This window comes from Pelodiscus sinensis, chromosome 1 (genome assembly GCF_052426305.1).
Source record: "Pelodiscus sinensis isolate ZL-2025 chromosome 1, ASM5242630v1, whole genome shotgun sequence".
In the NCBI taxonomy this organism is placed as follows: Eukaryota; Metazoa; Chordata; order Testudines; family Trionychidae; genus Pelodiscus; species Pelodiscus sinensis.
In genome coordinates this window covers 205,216,520-205,231,889 of record NC_143052.1, presented here as the reverse complement: position 1 = coordinate 205,231,889, position 15,370 = coordinate 205,216,520, and the positions used below count along the sequence as shown (strand labels likewise).

Sequence of the window (15,370 nt, the reverse complement as noted above, 5' to 3'; positions counted from 1 at the left end):
CTTACCTCATTTTATATCTTCTAAATCCAAAAAAATTGACCTTGCTATTAAAAGCTGTAAATACCATATGAAAGTCAGGAATTTATGCTCCCTTCAGACTACAAAAGAATGAGGGAAAATAGATTGCTTCACTTTAGCACTCTCACTCTCTTTGTGGCATATATGAGTGTCAATAGCACTTTAGCTACTCAAGAAGAGTCTAATATTTTCTTTTTATTTATCTTACCTCTCAAGGCACAACCCATAGAGCTTAACGGTGAAGTCACAGTGGAATCTGAAAACCAGAGAAGTCTGAACTAGATTTTCGTCACAAATTTGAAACTCAGATCAGGTTTATTTAAACCGCAAACCTTCTGAGCGTCTCTGTATTCACTTACAGTTTGTATAAAAATAATGTGAAATTTGCAATTCTGTACACCTCAGAATATAAGCAATTGAAAATAGGTGTTCACCTGAAAGATTATCTTTTCGATTTTGACCTCTTTTAACATTAGGTTCTGAACCTATGTGTAGCAGCCTGTACTTAAAGTGGCAGCAGAAGCCATGTTGGAACCTGATATATTTCAGCCACCATATTTGTTGTTAATATAGGAATCAGAGATATTTTCAGGTTATATCCAATTACATTATTATAACAAGCAGATGGCTGCAGTGTACTTCTAGATCATTTCCTTAGAGGCCACTTCACTCGCCTCTCCATCCCTGACAATATGGGGAATTCAGATGATACTGAAAAGTGGAAAAAATGTTTAATGAACAATTATTGTGAGACTTGTATTAGATACACGCATAGTGTTGTACAAAGCCGAGTCGCTGCTTTCAATTTATGAGCCTTACATTCCCTGTCCTGAAAGTACATTGTAGCTTAATCAGCTACACTCAGTCATCCTGGATGTCTGCCTGTATTCTGAATCCAAATCATGTCTGAGGATGTATTTAGTCTGTTTCTGGCAGTTTTATGCGTTCAGATGGTACTGACAGTTGTATTTAATCTATGTCTGCCTATACTAGGGGTTCCCTGTAGTTGCAGGTGTTGTATTTAGACACAGGAGGTAAACAAAGTCAGAGTATGGGTCATAGAGAACGCAGGGTGCTTTCAAGACTCTTCAAACAAAATTTTGCTAATTTTGTCAGAATTTTCCCCGCATTCTTGACTGCTGATGCACGCACACGTCTCTTGAATAGGAAATCCGGATAGTAAATTACATTCTGGGGCAAGGTATGTTTGTTAGGGATGCCTCTTTAGCAACTCCTTGATTCAGAGCTGGGCCAGGCAGTCACCAGATGCCTAAAAATCTCATTAGTATAGATGGATGGCTCTCCATTGCTGGCCTGAAACAAAAGGTTATACTTCCATAATGGCACTTTAAAGAATAACAGTGTCCTTCAGAATTTGGCCCACATGAAAGTATTGCTAATTAAGGGGTTCCTCAGAGAAGTCCCCTCCCCCTCACACACATGGGAGAAAATAGTGGGGATTTAGAAATTATTTTAATTGCTTTCTCTATATGCATCTTACCAGGACACGTGCTGGCATGCAGCATAGCTTACAGGATCTTATGCCTTCTCCAGAGATGTGTGTGTGTGTGTGTGAATAAAATAAAGCCAAATGATTACAAGCACTATCCTTTGACCCTGAATTGATGTAGCTCATAGAAAATGGTAGAAACAATATTTTTCTAATGAACAAAGAATAATGTTCTCTTTCATTTGCCTTTGCAGACCCTTCCTCCTCTAGTGGGCAGAGACAAGGAATCAGGAACATGAGGGAACACTCAGCCAACACACAAGAAGACAGGGGTGCAATGAAGACAGCTCTCATAGGCATCTAAATGATTTTGATGGCAATGTCACTGAGATTTCAATCTGACAAATACACATTGCACCATCATTCTACAATTACAGAGCGTGTAGTTGAACTTTCTTTTGCCATGCCCTCTGTAATAAGGATACAGTTTCATAAGTGATGGAAAAGAAGGCACACAGGATTCCGTAAAATAAGAGTGGGGATACCTCTATTTGTAACAATACCATTTAATGGGAATAATATTCCATCTTTACTGTGAAGGGAAAGTCCCAATGTCCAGAAAGACCTGGCATTATGCACTCTGCCAGTTCATCTCATGCTGTTTTCCAGAACTGACTTCTGAGATTGGCTAGGGTCCAAGTAAAGATGAATAGTACTGTTTGCAGATTTTATACTCCTGTGCTTCCAATGGAGGGGAAACTATGGATACATGAATCCAAGTGACAAACCCAGAGCTGGTTTTGGAGAGCCCATTCTCTCAAAACCAGCAATTATTTTAGGAACATTTGTTATGACCACCTTCTTTAGATAAATCACAGTCCTGACGGCCTCACATGTATCTGTCACCCCAAGCCTCACAGTTGACTTGCCAATACCAAACCAGTTAATCATGGACATGTGACTAGTTTCCAGATAGCTATAGCAACCTGCTTCTAGACTGCCTGGGCTTTCCTCATGCAGATGTCATGGCACTGATCACACAACTCCAAGAATATCTACATCTTCATGCAGAAGTTTTAGAAGTTGTCGTCCCAGTTCTGCAAGATGATGTGATCCCACTTATCTGCACCCATGACCTTTCTCCAGAAGCTCTGTTCTATGCATGGGGAACCTTTAGTTATAGCATCAGTCATAAGCAGCAGAAGCTGGAGCCTGGCTGCATTCTAAGTACTGCCCTTTGGGAGACACCACTGAAAGGACAAACATCCACCAGCATCTCAGAGATACTATACCTGATTTCTGAAATAGGAGGGAAAGTGCAAGTTATTCCACTGGTGATTGCTTATGGTTTTGTAAAGTTTGCAGACTCCAAAATGGCTCTGCTGGAGATATTGGCAGGCTATAAGCACTTCCTGTCAAGTACCATGAGATGGATACACAAGTTTTCCCAGAATATACTTTGAATCAGGGCCTAGAGCAGCTATATCTAGCAAAGGTATTTAACACCCCTGGATTAAGCCCCCAGAACTAATGAGATCGGACTTTCATATACTACAACAACTGGGTCACTCTGGCTGTGACAACAAATAAGAAATAGACCATTTATGTGTTAACAAACAGAGGATGAAAAGGGATGTATAAGGAAAACCCTTCACAAAGTCTTGTTATACAAAAATAATCAGACAATATATTCAGAGTCTGATAAAATTAGAATCACAATTTCTGTTTAAATGCATGTGTACCATATTTTACAAAATGAAACATCAACAAGAACATGTTTTTCTTAGTAAAATAATTATTTCCTTTCAAACTATGACCAAATTTTTCAAGCATTGACATCTAAACTCAGGCATCAAATCCAAACTTAGTCATGTATTTGGAAGACACCTGGTTTTCAGAGGTGCTGGATTCCTTCATTTACAATTGATTTCAAAGATATATCTGGGATCTCACTCATTTTATGGGAAAAAGGACACCTCTGTGTAGGTGCATAAATACTGATTTATGTGCCCATCTCTACACATCTAGATTTGCAAATTTTGTCCAAAATTGTTTCTTTTAACATGAGAATCAGTCAATATTCAAGGACTTGAAAGATTATTTCTATGAGTAGAACATGATTTATATGAATCAGAGAGTTCTTGGTGTGATCCTGATTATTCATAAAGAGTGTACACAACAGCATGTCTAGAGGAAGGTTGATGCAGTAGATAAGGCACTATCCTCACACTCAGAAAACCTGGATTCAGTTCTCTATTCTCCTATGCTTGTGTGACCTTTGACAAGTTATTACCCTCTCTGTGCTCAATTATGTAATGGATCATAAAACTTCCTTACCTCAGAGTAAGGCTAAATACATTTCAAAGACTATGAGGCATTCAGGTACCACAGTGATGGATGGAGTCCATGAGAGAACTGTGGATAGAAAGTCCAGATTCTTTGAATACAGTAGAAACTAACAACAGGGGGTGTTTCCTTTTTCAGAAATTCAAGTCCAACTTCTCAGTAAAAACTCTACACAAAAGAAGCTCTATTTCTTGGCTTCCTCCCAGAGGCATACACTTCTCTTGCTTCTCCCACTGTCTGTTGGACTTCACCATGCTTTCAGGTTCTTTTCATGGATGAAGTTACAACCAAATTAACTCCTCAGACCCTGAGAAGGTCTCTTGAAAAGATCCTTGATCCATATCTACTCAAGCCTTGCCATGTTGCACTGTGATGGCTTCTATTTTTTCTGCTATTAATAAATGAAGGGGTATTTAACTGATACTTCATTTATCCTGTAGGAGGGGTACTTGGAGTTCTCATTCTTCTTTAATCCATGCCTGGTTGCTAATGTAAACACTTTTCAGCACATATATATATATATAAATTCATATAAAAAACAGCAAAAAATTTTCCCCTCTCCACTGGCACAGAAGTCTAAGATAGCAGTTTAAGTACATGCCACTGGACAGGAGACATGATTTGAGGAAACATGCAGCTTCTGCATGATGCAGGGTCCAATGCCACAGAGACTGTCAATATATTGTTAAGGATCTAGAGAGAGAATTTGCTGGTGCGTGGACAGTGGTTCCACAAGTATATACATCCATTGGATATTGCCACCAGTGGAGCGGTGACATAAATGCTACAGACGCTACTGTGGCATCAGAGCAGCAATAGCAGCCACAAAACAACCAGGATTGGAGAACAAATCCTTACATACTGCTCAGCATTTTGAATAGAATACTTATTTAAGTCCCTAAACACAGCTGCAAAAAAATAATGTTAGCCACCGATTAAAAAAAAAAGAATTTTGACCTTACCACTGTTATTAAGTCACCCAAGATCAGAATTACAATTTTACATGTGGCTTTTTCTCCTTATTCCATAAGAGATACAAATTACCCCTCAAGTTCATTCACAGAAAAAGCACACACATCACAGAATTCATAAGTACTTCTAACAGATGTGCGTTATATGTCATAGTATCATGGCTAATGTGTCTAACCTTTATCCAGCGATGGTTAGCCTCCTTGAGTCTATTTTCAAGCTTATGTTTTTCTTCTGGGTTCAGTGATGTACTTCCAAGTGCTATTCCTCCAATTTCATTTAATCGTTTCAGTATTCCCTTGTGTGGAGGCAGCTCTTCTACTCGTAACTGTAACAGACAAATACAACATTTAAAATGAACTGTGGTAGAATTTTCAACTCCCTTCTCTTTGCTGCTATTGATTAGTCTATCAACTGCCGAGACCAAGCTCAGGGCTCAATTCAGCACAAAATAGCCACAGCTTTCTGAGTTAAAAAGTTCCAGAAAAACAGCAAATGCTGATTGTATTAGGCAGATTTATAGCGGGGGAAAGAGTAGTACTCTGAGGAGACCAAAAATGGAGAGAGAAGTTTTTCAAGAAGGAAATTAAAAAAAAAAAAGTCTTCTTTGCTATGTGATTGACTTAACTGAAATTTTTGGCAAACTTAAACTTAAATTGTAGCATGAGAGGTTTAGACTGGACATGAAGAAAAATGTAAAGGTGGTTAAACACTGGAATAAATTGCCTAGGGAGGTTGTGGAATCTCTATCACTGGAGATATTTAAGAGCAGGTTGGATAAACATCTATCAGGGATGATCTAGACTGTACTTAAGTATCAGAGGGGTAGCCGTGTTAGTCTGAATCTGCAAAAGCGGTGAGGAGTCCTGTGGCACCTTATAGACTAACCAAAATATTGGAGCATAAGCTTTCGTGGGCAAAGACCCACTTCGTCAGATGCATGTAGTGGAAATTTCTAGAGGCAGGTATAAATATGCAGGCCAGAAACAGGCTAGAGATGACGAGGTGGATCCAGTCAGGGAGAATGAGGCCCACTTCCAGTAGCTGATCTGGAGGTGTGAATTCCAAGAGAGGAGAAGCTGCTTTTGTAGTTAGCTAGCCATTCACAGTCTTTGTTTAATCCAGAGTTGATTGTGTCAAACTTGAAGATGAACCATAGCTCTGCAGTTTCTCTTTGAAGTCTGGTCCTGAAGTTTTTTTGCCGCAGGATGGCTACTTTTCGATCTGCAATTGTGTGTCCAGGGAGATTGAAGTGTTCCCCTACAGGTTTTTGTATGTTGCCATTCCTAATATCTGATTTGTGTCCATTTATTCTTTTACATAGGGACTGTCCAGTTTGGCCAATGTATATAGCAGAGGGGCATTGTTGGCACATGATGGCTTATATTACGTAAGTAGATGTGCAGGAGAATGAACCAGTGACGGAAAAAGGGAAAGAGGACAATACAGGAGAACTACAGACTGGTCAGCCAGTGATGGTTCATTCTCCTGCACATTCTCCTGCTCACTCTCCTGAGGGAGATAACCTAGTGACAGATAATGTGAAAAGCTTAAGTACTCAATGCTCTTTTTTGTCTCTGTCTTCACCGACAAGGTAAACTGCCAAACTACTGCACTAGGCAACACAATATGGGAAGGAGGTGGGCAGCCCTCAGTGGAGAAAGAACAGGTTAAGAATGATTTAGAAAAGTTGGACATACACAAATCCATGGGGCCAGATCTAATGCATCCGAGGGCCTTGAGGGAGCTGACTGATATAATTGCAGAGCCATTGGCTATTATCTTTGAAAACATGTGGCAATCAGAGAAGGTCCCGGATGATTGGAAAAAGGCAAAAGTAGTACCAATCTTTAAAAAAGGGAAAGAGGACAGTACAGGAGAACTACAGACTGGTCAGCCTCACTTCAGTCCCCAGAAAAATCATGTAGGGGATCCTCAAGGAATCCATTGGGAAGCACTTGGGAGAGGGGAAAGTGATCAGGAATAGTCAAGAGGGATTAAACTCAGGGAAAATCATGCCTGACTAACCTGATTGCCTTCTATGACAAGATAATTGTCTCTGTGAATATGAGAAGGTGATGGGCATGATATACCTCAATTTTAGCAAGGCTATTGATACAGTCTCCCACAGTATTCTTGCCAGCAAGTTAAGGAAATTTGGATTCGATAAATGGACTGTAAGATGGATAGAAAGCTGGTTAGATTGTTGGGCTCAACAGGTAGTGATCAGTGGCTCAATGTCTGGCTGGCAGTGAGTATCAAATGTACTGCCCCAAGGGTCCATACTGGGGCTGGTTTTGTTCAACATCTTTATTAATAACTTGGATAAGGGGATGGATTGCACCCTCAGCAAGTTCACAGATGACACTAAGCAAGGGGGAGAGGTAGATACATTGGAGGAGAGGGATAAGGTCCAGAGTGACCTAGATAAATTGGAGGTTTGGGCCAAAAGAAATCTGATGAGGTTCAACAAGGACAAGTACAGAGTCCTGCACATGGGGCAGAAGAATATCAATCACTGTTAGAGGCTGGGGACCTACTGGCTAAGGAGGAGTTCAGCAGAAAAAAGATTACAGGGGATGAGAAACTGAATATGAGTCAACAGTGTGCCCTTGTAGCCAAGAAAGCTAATAGCATATTAGGGTGCATTAGGAGAAGCATTGCCAGCAGATCTAGAGAAGTGATTATTCACATTTGTTCGGCATTGGTGAGACCTCATCTGGAATATTGCATCCAAATCTGCCTCCTTCCCCCTCGCCCCCCATTAAACAAAGGATGTGGACACATTGGCGAAAGTCCAGCTGAGAGCAACCAAAATGATTAAATGGCTGGAACACTTGACTTACGAGGTGAGGCTGAGGAATTTGGGCTTATTTAGTCTACACAAGAAAAGAACGAGGAGGGATTTGATAGCAGCCTTCAACTACCTGAAGGGGGGTTCCAAAGAGGATGGAGAGAGGCTGTTCTCAGTGATGAAAGAATGAGGAGCAATGGTCTCAAGTTGCAGTGGTGGAGATCTACATTAGGTATCAGGAAAAACTATTTTACTAAGAGGATGGTGAAGTACTGGAATGGGTTACCTAGAGAGGTGATGGTATCTCCATTCCTAGAGGTTTTTAAATTCCAGCTTGACAAAGTGCTGGCTGGGATGATTTAGATGGGGTTGATCCTGCTTTGGGCAAGGAATTGGACTGGATGACCTCCTGGGGTATCTTCCAAACCTATGATTCTATGATAAATCTTTCCTTCTGGTTATAGGTTGCTTAACTAATTGTATCTGAGCAAGTCCCATGTCTGACCATGTTCTAAGCAACACTAAGCACTCTAGTCCAATCCCCCAAGCAATAATGTTCATCATATAATCATAAACACCACAAGCAGAAGGATACTGGTAGTGTTAATGATTGTCCTGCCTATCATGTTTGTGTCCCCATAGACTATGTTCATCCATTCCCCTTCCTGAATGCAATTAATGCTAATTTATAGCATTGTGATGGGCCGGCCCCGTCACTCTCGCCGCGTCCAGGCGGGCAGGCAGCTCGCGCGGCGAGCGAAGAGCCGGAGAAGCGCCAGCTGAATTGCCGCACATGCGCGGCAAGCTGGGAACCGCTTTTAAATGTGGCCCTGGCACACCGTGGGGGAGGAACGCATCCGCAAGTGGGAAACGGCGGCGGCGGACGCCAAGGAGGGGCGGTGGCCACAGGGAGAGGCCGACGGACTGTGGAGGCAGCGGGTGAGCAGTGGACCCGGACAGCGCCTCCCTACCCCCCCCCCAGATGGGCGGGGGTTGGTTCCCCCGTGGCAATCATCAATGCAGTTTTACGTATTAAGTAAAGAAAGGATTATATTATATAAAGTGAAAGCTTTTGCAGTCACCATTTAAAGAAATTACTATCATAGTCTAAGATGGGCCATGAGAGTCTCTAGTAATTACTATATCAACGAGTTTGAGGTAACTTTCCTTAGAAGAATTGGAAAGGAAAGAGATGGCTCATTTCAGAGCTGAAAATCCAGAGCTATTTAGGACAGAATATCTTAACCGACAGTATTGTCTTTGTATTACCTCTCCTTTTGGAAGGAGGGGCTCCATCCCACATTAACATATGTTCTCCAACTACATTAATACAAATTGAGAAGAGTCTTTATCCATAGACACTTCTCTTTTTTCTCCCCCATTTGCTATCCAGAATGCAGCTACCTGCCACTGTCATTAGTACATTTGGGTCTGAGACCTCCAAAGCTCTACAGATACGTATGAAAGCTCAGAAGAGCTACAAAAGAAAAGCAAACCAAAATAAGCCCAACCAACCAACCAACCAACCAAAAACAATCCTTTCTAATATAGTTAGCATTTCATTTAGATTTCAGCTTGGTGGTGCCTGAAACCAAGTGAATTTACATAGTTTTTTTTAGTTTTGTTGAAAGTCTTTGGCACCACTTTAGTTTACAGTCTATCAAGTAGGGGAGCTTCTCACCATTTTTTTTATTTTCCATTGTAATTATTAGGTGTCAAAGTTCATTAAACAAAGGTATATTAAATAGCTTTAAAATCTCTGAGATTTAAAGAGTATATTTCTAGGGACTTAAACCATACAATTAAATACATCAGACCAAGGACATGCCTACCACAAATCAGTATGATCCTAGCAATTGTAAAAAATTTTTTTCAGATTCTTTAGTGTTCCATTCTCCACTTGATGATTTTAACTGAGTGGTTTTAAAAGGAGCCATGTACTTATCAAGAGAAAATAGACATCAGTTGCTGTATTCATCAATAATCATGTATGCTATAAAGTTTCATTATTTCAAATTTTGAGGGCTAACTTATTAACAAAAGCCAGGTCACAAAAATACCAACTCATACTGTACAGAATTTATGAATATCACTATAGTTTGCAGACAATTACAGTTAGTAGACTTTAAAACACACTTAAATGCATATCATTCTGGTAATGGGGGGGAGGGGAGGGAATTAAACACAGAAAAAGGTATTTGACAAGCCATACAATAAAAATTTTCTACTCTAGACAGAATTAAAGAGGCTGGCAAAGTGACATTTTTAACCAGTTCATAGTTTTATTAATATAAAAACTCTAAATAGTCCAAGAAATACTGAAAATCATTAGGGAAATTAGAAGGCATAAGGAACGCACACTCAGAAAGAAAAGTTTGAACTTACATATTATTTTGAAATAAAAAAGCTATTAGGGTATGTCTACACTACCACCCTAGTTCGAATGAGGGTGGCTAATGTAGGCATTCGAAGTTGCAAATGAAGCCCGGGATTTAAATATCCCGGGCTTCATTTGCATCTTGCTGGGCGCCGCCATTTTTAAATCCCTGTTCGTGCGGACTCCATGCCCGCGGCTACACGCGGCACGGAATAGGTAGTTCGAATTAGGCTCTTTAATTCGAACTACAGGTACACCTCGTTCCATGAGGAGTAACGATAGTTCGAATTAGAGAGCCTAATTCGAACTACCTACTCCGTGCCGCGTGTAGCCGCGGGCACGGAGTCCGCACTAACGGGGATTTAAAAATGGCGGTGCCCGGTAAGATGCAAATGAAGCCCAGGATATTTAAATCCCGGGCTTCATTTGCAACTTCAAATGCCTACATTAGCCACCCTCGTTCGAACTAGGGTGGTAGTGTAGACATACCCTAAGATATTTAATCCACTGCACTATAAGTGCAAGATTGTTCCTTAACACTACATTTTTCAACAATGTTTTCTAGCCTATTTTTAATACAGGCAATATATTCTGGTACCTGGATTTTTAAAACTCAAAACTTCAGATAATGTGGATTATCTATTAAATTGTGGAACAGTAGAAAGTAAGCATTTGACAAAAATCAATGTGGATTAAGAACAACAATTCAATTTGTTTATGCAGAACTGACAAACTAAAGTGACTTTAAAATATAAGAACTTACATTACCTTCACTTTTTCAAAAGAGTCTTTTAACTGTTGTTCATTTCCTGGCTCAAGAGGAATATCAACAATGCTGTCTGCTTCCTCTAACCATAAAATGAACTCATTTAAATCTTCTTGCAATTCTGACAAGATATTCTTTTCTTCCTCCAGCCTACAGTAAGATAAAAAACACACTGGTTTTAATAGGGGAACTCTGTGTCATAGGTAATTAAATTTCAAATGCAGTCTGCGCTATCATAAAAATAAAAGATCATCACTTCTTAACACAGATATAATATATAACTAAACTGAGGGAAAACATCGAGATTAACATTAGCAGTAATTCTTTAAAAGGAAAAGCTTTACATATTTCTTCAAAATTAATCAGAAAAGTAACACCATTCATGATAAATAGAATTCAGTGTTTTTGAAAAAGTTTGGAGTTATTTGCAGTTAAAAACTACCTTTCCTCTCAAAGAAATATGATTTTGAACCCAGTCCTGCATGGTGTCGAGAAGTAAAGAGAAGTTGAACCTGTCCATTGCTCTGCAGGATCAGGCCCTTTGTCACAAATGATAAATGTGACCAATTTCAGAGACTGTATGAATCTAAAGCCAATGTTTACTAAATTGAATCTCCTAAAATTAAGCCCTTAAATCCAGAGATTGAGCTATTTTAGGAGAAAGTATATTTTTGTGATTTAAGGAACTAGATTTGGGAGTCAGGAAATCTAGGTTCAATTACCACCTGTGTCACAGATTTCCTATGAACTTTGGACAAGTCACTATCTGTCCACTGCCTCCTCTGGAAAATGAGGACAATGATGTTTCCTGTCTTTCAGTGTTTGTTTGCTATATGTAATTAGACAGTAAGGTTTTCAGGGCAGAGACTGTCTTGGACTATGTGCCTTCACAGTACCTAGCACAATGGAGTCCTAGTCATGGTTTAATGCTCTAGCTGTAATAACTGCAATACAAATATATATGCAAACACACACACGCATGCACACTGGTTTAAAATCATGTACATCTGCTGCAATTGGAATCTAGAACAAACTAGGTTAAGAACCTTTGTCCTAAAGCATTCTTCGGGTACCAACAGCTAGGCCTTAAGGCTGTAGCTCAGGGGTGCACAATAACACATCTCTGGTTCACCAGAGTTAGCCTTTGGCAGGCCATCATCATTTCTCTATTTACCTGCATGACTGCTGGTACCGGCGATCATAGCTCCTATTGGCCGCAAATCACTGTTCCTGGCCAATGGGAGCCGCAGGAAGCCGTGAGACCCAGGACACTGCTTCCTACAGCTCCCATTAGCTGGGAAAAGTGATCTGCAGCCAATGAAGGCTGCAATCACTGGTACCTGCAGCCATACTGGTAAATATAGCAGTTGGGGGCCCACCAGGAGCTAACCATGGCAGACCGGTTCCAGCTCGTGGGCAAGTATTTGCCTACCCGTGCTTTAGCTCTGATTCTCTAGAGGATTGTCCACCTGAGTAACCCAAATAATACTCGAGCGTATAGGCATTTCACAGAGTAATACAGTATTAACAGAGATTCAGATTTCCATGGCAGTTTGGAAGATGTGTATGGTTATGAAGGGAATTTCACAGGTCCAAGTATTCTATTAATCAATTTTACATGTTCCCAATCAGAAGGCACAAGGAAATATGTATTGCTAGTGTGATATTGCATCATTATGAACTGATTTTTGTCACAGTAATGCAAAGATATCCTAAATTCACACCAAGACCCAAATGCTGCACACAAAAAAATGAAGCTAATGCATTGCTCATATGAATAAAGTTACCGTACTCGTGTATTCAAGTGTTTTCAGGACATGGCTATAAAGCATCCTCACCAACTGCAATACATACTAATGTATGAAAAACAATAATTAGCCCCACCCACCAAAAAGCATTAGTGAGGGGAAAACTTTAAAAGTTCCATTTTTGATTAGTTTGATAAGTATTCAGAAATTCCATTGCCTAGAGGTATAGAAGCCTAGAGGGATCTGCCTACACAATGATCCCATCCATATAATAGGGACTAAATCTCCCAGCTAGTATCTATTTCTGGGTTGTCTTCAGAGTTTGTTGCTCTCTCTGAGCTGACTCCGCCCCATACACTCAGACGCATGACAAACAGGCAGCTCAGGTTAAAATACAAGAAGTGTGTGCTATGACCACATGTGCTGTGAGGAAGAAGTGTCCGCTGATCCCCAACACAGCAACAATCAGGAGAGAGACTCTAAGTGGTCCCAGTGCCTCATCTCTACCCTTCTTCTTTCCTCCCTCAAGCATACCGCATCACCGCTCCTCCTAGTGCCTCCTACAAGCCACAGAACCACAGTTTCATGGTGGGCGGGAGGCACTGTGAAGGAAGAGAACTCGGCTGTAAGTGGGTGCTACGCACCCGCTATATTCCCTCCCTGAATACTCCAGCTCTGGAGCAACCACGGAGTCAGTGCCTATGATATTAGTCATCTTTGCTAAGGGCAACCTCAGTCCCACTGGGAGCAATGGCAGAATGCAATCATTTTTGAGGAGGGCAAGTTTTTGTAACTTTCATAGAATCATAGACTACTAAGGCTGGAAGGGACCTCAAAAGGTCATTGAGTCCACTCCCCTGCCCTCATGGCAGAACAAAGTACTGTCTAGACCAGGGGTTCTCAACCTGGGATACGCATACCCCCATGGAGTACGAGAAGCTTGTTAAGGGGGTATGGAGAATATTTGGTAAATAACTAGATTATCCTAATTGAAATATTCCAAAAGTAGTAGTGTAAGTGAAAAAAGTTGTGGATTCTAGATTCTAGAATTTATTTCCCTTCATATTGAATAGGGGGTACGGGAAGGTTTACTAAAAGCCAAGGGAGAACAGGGACCGAAAAAGGTTGGGAACCCCTTGTCTAGACCATCCCTGATAGACATTTATTTACCCTACTCTTAAATATCTCCACAGATGGAGATTCCACAACCTCCCTAGGTAATTTGTTCCAGTGTTTAACCACCCTGACAGGTAGGAACTTTTTCCTAATGTCCAACCTAAACCTCCCTTGCTGCAGTTTAAGCCCACTGCTTCTTGTTCTGTCCTCAGAGGCCAGGAAGAACATATTTTCTCCCACCTCCTTGTGACACCCTTTTAGATACCTGAGAACTGCTATCGTGTCCCCCCTCAATCTTCTCTTTTCCAAACTAAACAAACCTAATTCTTTCAGTCTTCCTTCATAGGTGATGTTCTCTAGACCTTTAATCATTCTTTTTGCTCTTCTCTGGACCCTCTCCAATTTCTCCACATCTTTCTTGAAATGTGGTGCCCAGAACTGGACACAATACTCCAACTGAGGCCTAACCAGTGCAGAATAGAGTGGAAGAATGACTTCTCGTGTCTTGCTCTCAACACACCTGTTAATGCATCCCAGAATCATGTTTGCTTTTTTTGCAACAGCATTACACTGTTGACTCATATTTAGCTTGTGGTCCACTATAACCTCTAGATTCTTTTCTGCCGTACTCCTTCCTAGACAGTTGCTTCCCATTCTGTACATGTGAAACTGATTGTTCCTTCCTAACTGTAACACTTTGCATTTGTCCTTATTAAACTTCATCATGTTTACCTCAGACCATTTCTCCAATTTGTCCAGATCATTTTGAATTATGACCCTATCTTCCAAAGCAGTTACAACTCCTCCCAGCTTGGTATTATCAGCAAACTTAATAAACGTACTCTCTATGCCGATATCTAAAGAGTTGATGAAGATATTGAACAGAACCGGTCCCAAAACAGATCCCTGTGGAACTTCACTTGTTATATCTTTCCAGCAGGATCGTGAACCATTGATAACTACTCTCTGGGAATGGTTATCCAGCCAGTTATGCACCCACCTTATATTAGCCCCATCTAAGTTGTATTTCCCTAGTTTATTGATAAGAATATCATGCAAGATCGTATCAAATGCCTTACTAAAGTCTAGGTATACCACGTCCACCACTTCCCCCTTATCCACAAGACTTGTTAACCTATCAAAGAAAACTATCAGATTGGTTTGACATGATTTGCTCTTTACAAATCCATGCTGGCTGTTCCCTATCACCTTATTATCTTCCAAATGTTTGCAGATGATTTCCTTAATTACTTGCTCTATTATCTTTCCTGGCACAGAAGTTAAACTGACTGGTCTGTAGTTTCCTGGGTTGCTATTATTTCCCTTTTTATAGATGGGCACTATATTTGACCTTTTCCAATCTTCTGGAATCTCTCCTGTCTTCCATGATTTTCCAAAGATGCTAGCTAAAGGCTCAGATACCTCCTCTATCAGCTCTTTCAGTATTCTAGGACACATTTCATCAGCCCCTGGTGACTTGCAGACATCTAACTTTTCTAAGTTATTTTTAACTTGTTCTTTTTTTAATTTTATCTTCTAAACCTACCCTCTTCCCACTAACATTCACTATGTTGGGCATTCCTTCATCAGACTTCTTGGTAAGACCAAAACAAAAAAGTCATTAAGCGTATCTTCCATTTCCAAGTTTCCTGTTACTGTTTCTCCCTCCTCACTGAGCAGTGGGCCTACCCTGTCCTTGGTCTTCCTCTTGCTTCTAATATATTATAGAATGTCTTCTTTTTTCCCTTTATGCCTGTAGCTAGTTTGAGCTCATTTTGTGCCTTTG

At 40.5% G+C, this 15,370-nt stretch overlaps 1 protein-coding gene across 12 annotated transcripts in view; it reads right to left on the bottom strand.

The window, feature by feature from the left end:
* The window catches only part of DMD (dystrophin), a 2,135,104-nt gene that overhangs the window by 750,771 nt on the left and 1,368,963 nt on the right, over positions 1-15,370 (bottom strand). For all 12 annotated transcript variants that reach the window (XM_075916549.2, XM_089775838.1, XM_075916586.2 and 9 more), the window contains 2 exons: positions 10,723-10,870; positions 4,962-5,111 (listed from right to left, as the gene is read on the bottom strand). In XM_075916549.2, the coding sequence (XP_075772664.2) occupies positions 4,962-5,111; positions 10,723-10,870 (298 nt within the window). The remainder of the gene's footprint in view (positions 1-4,961; positions 5,112-10,722; positions 10,871-15,370) is intronic.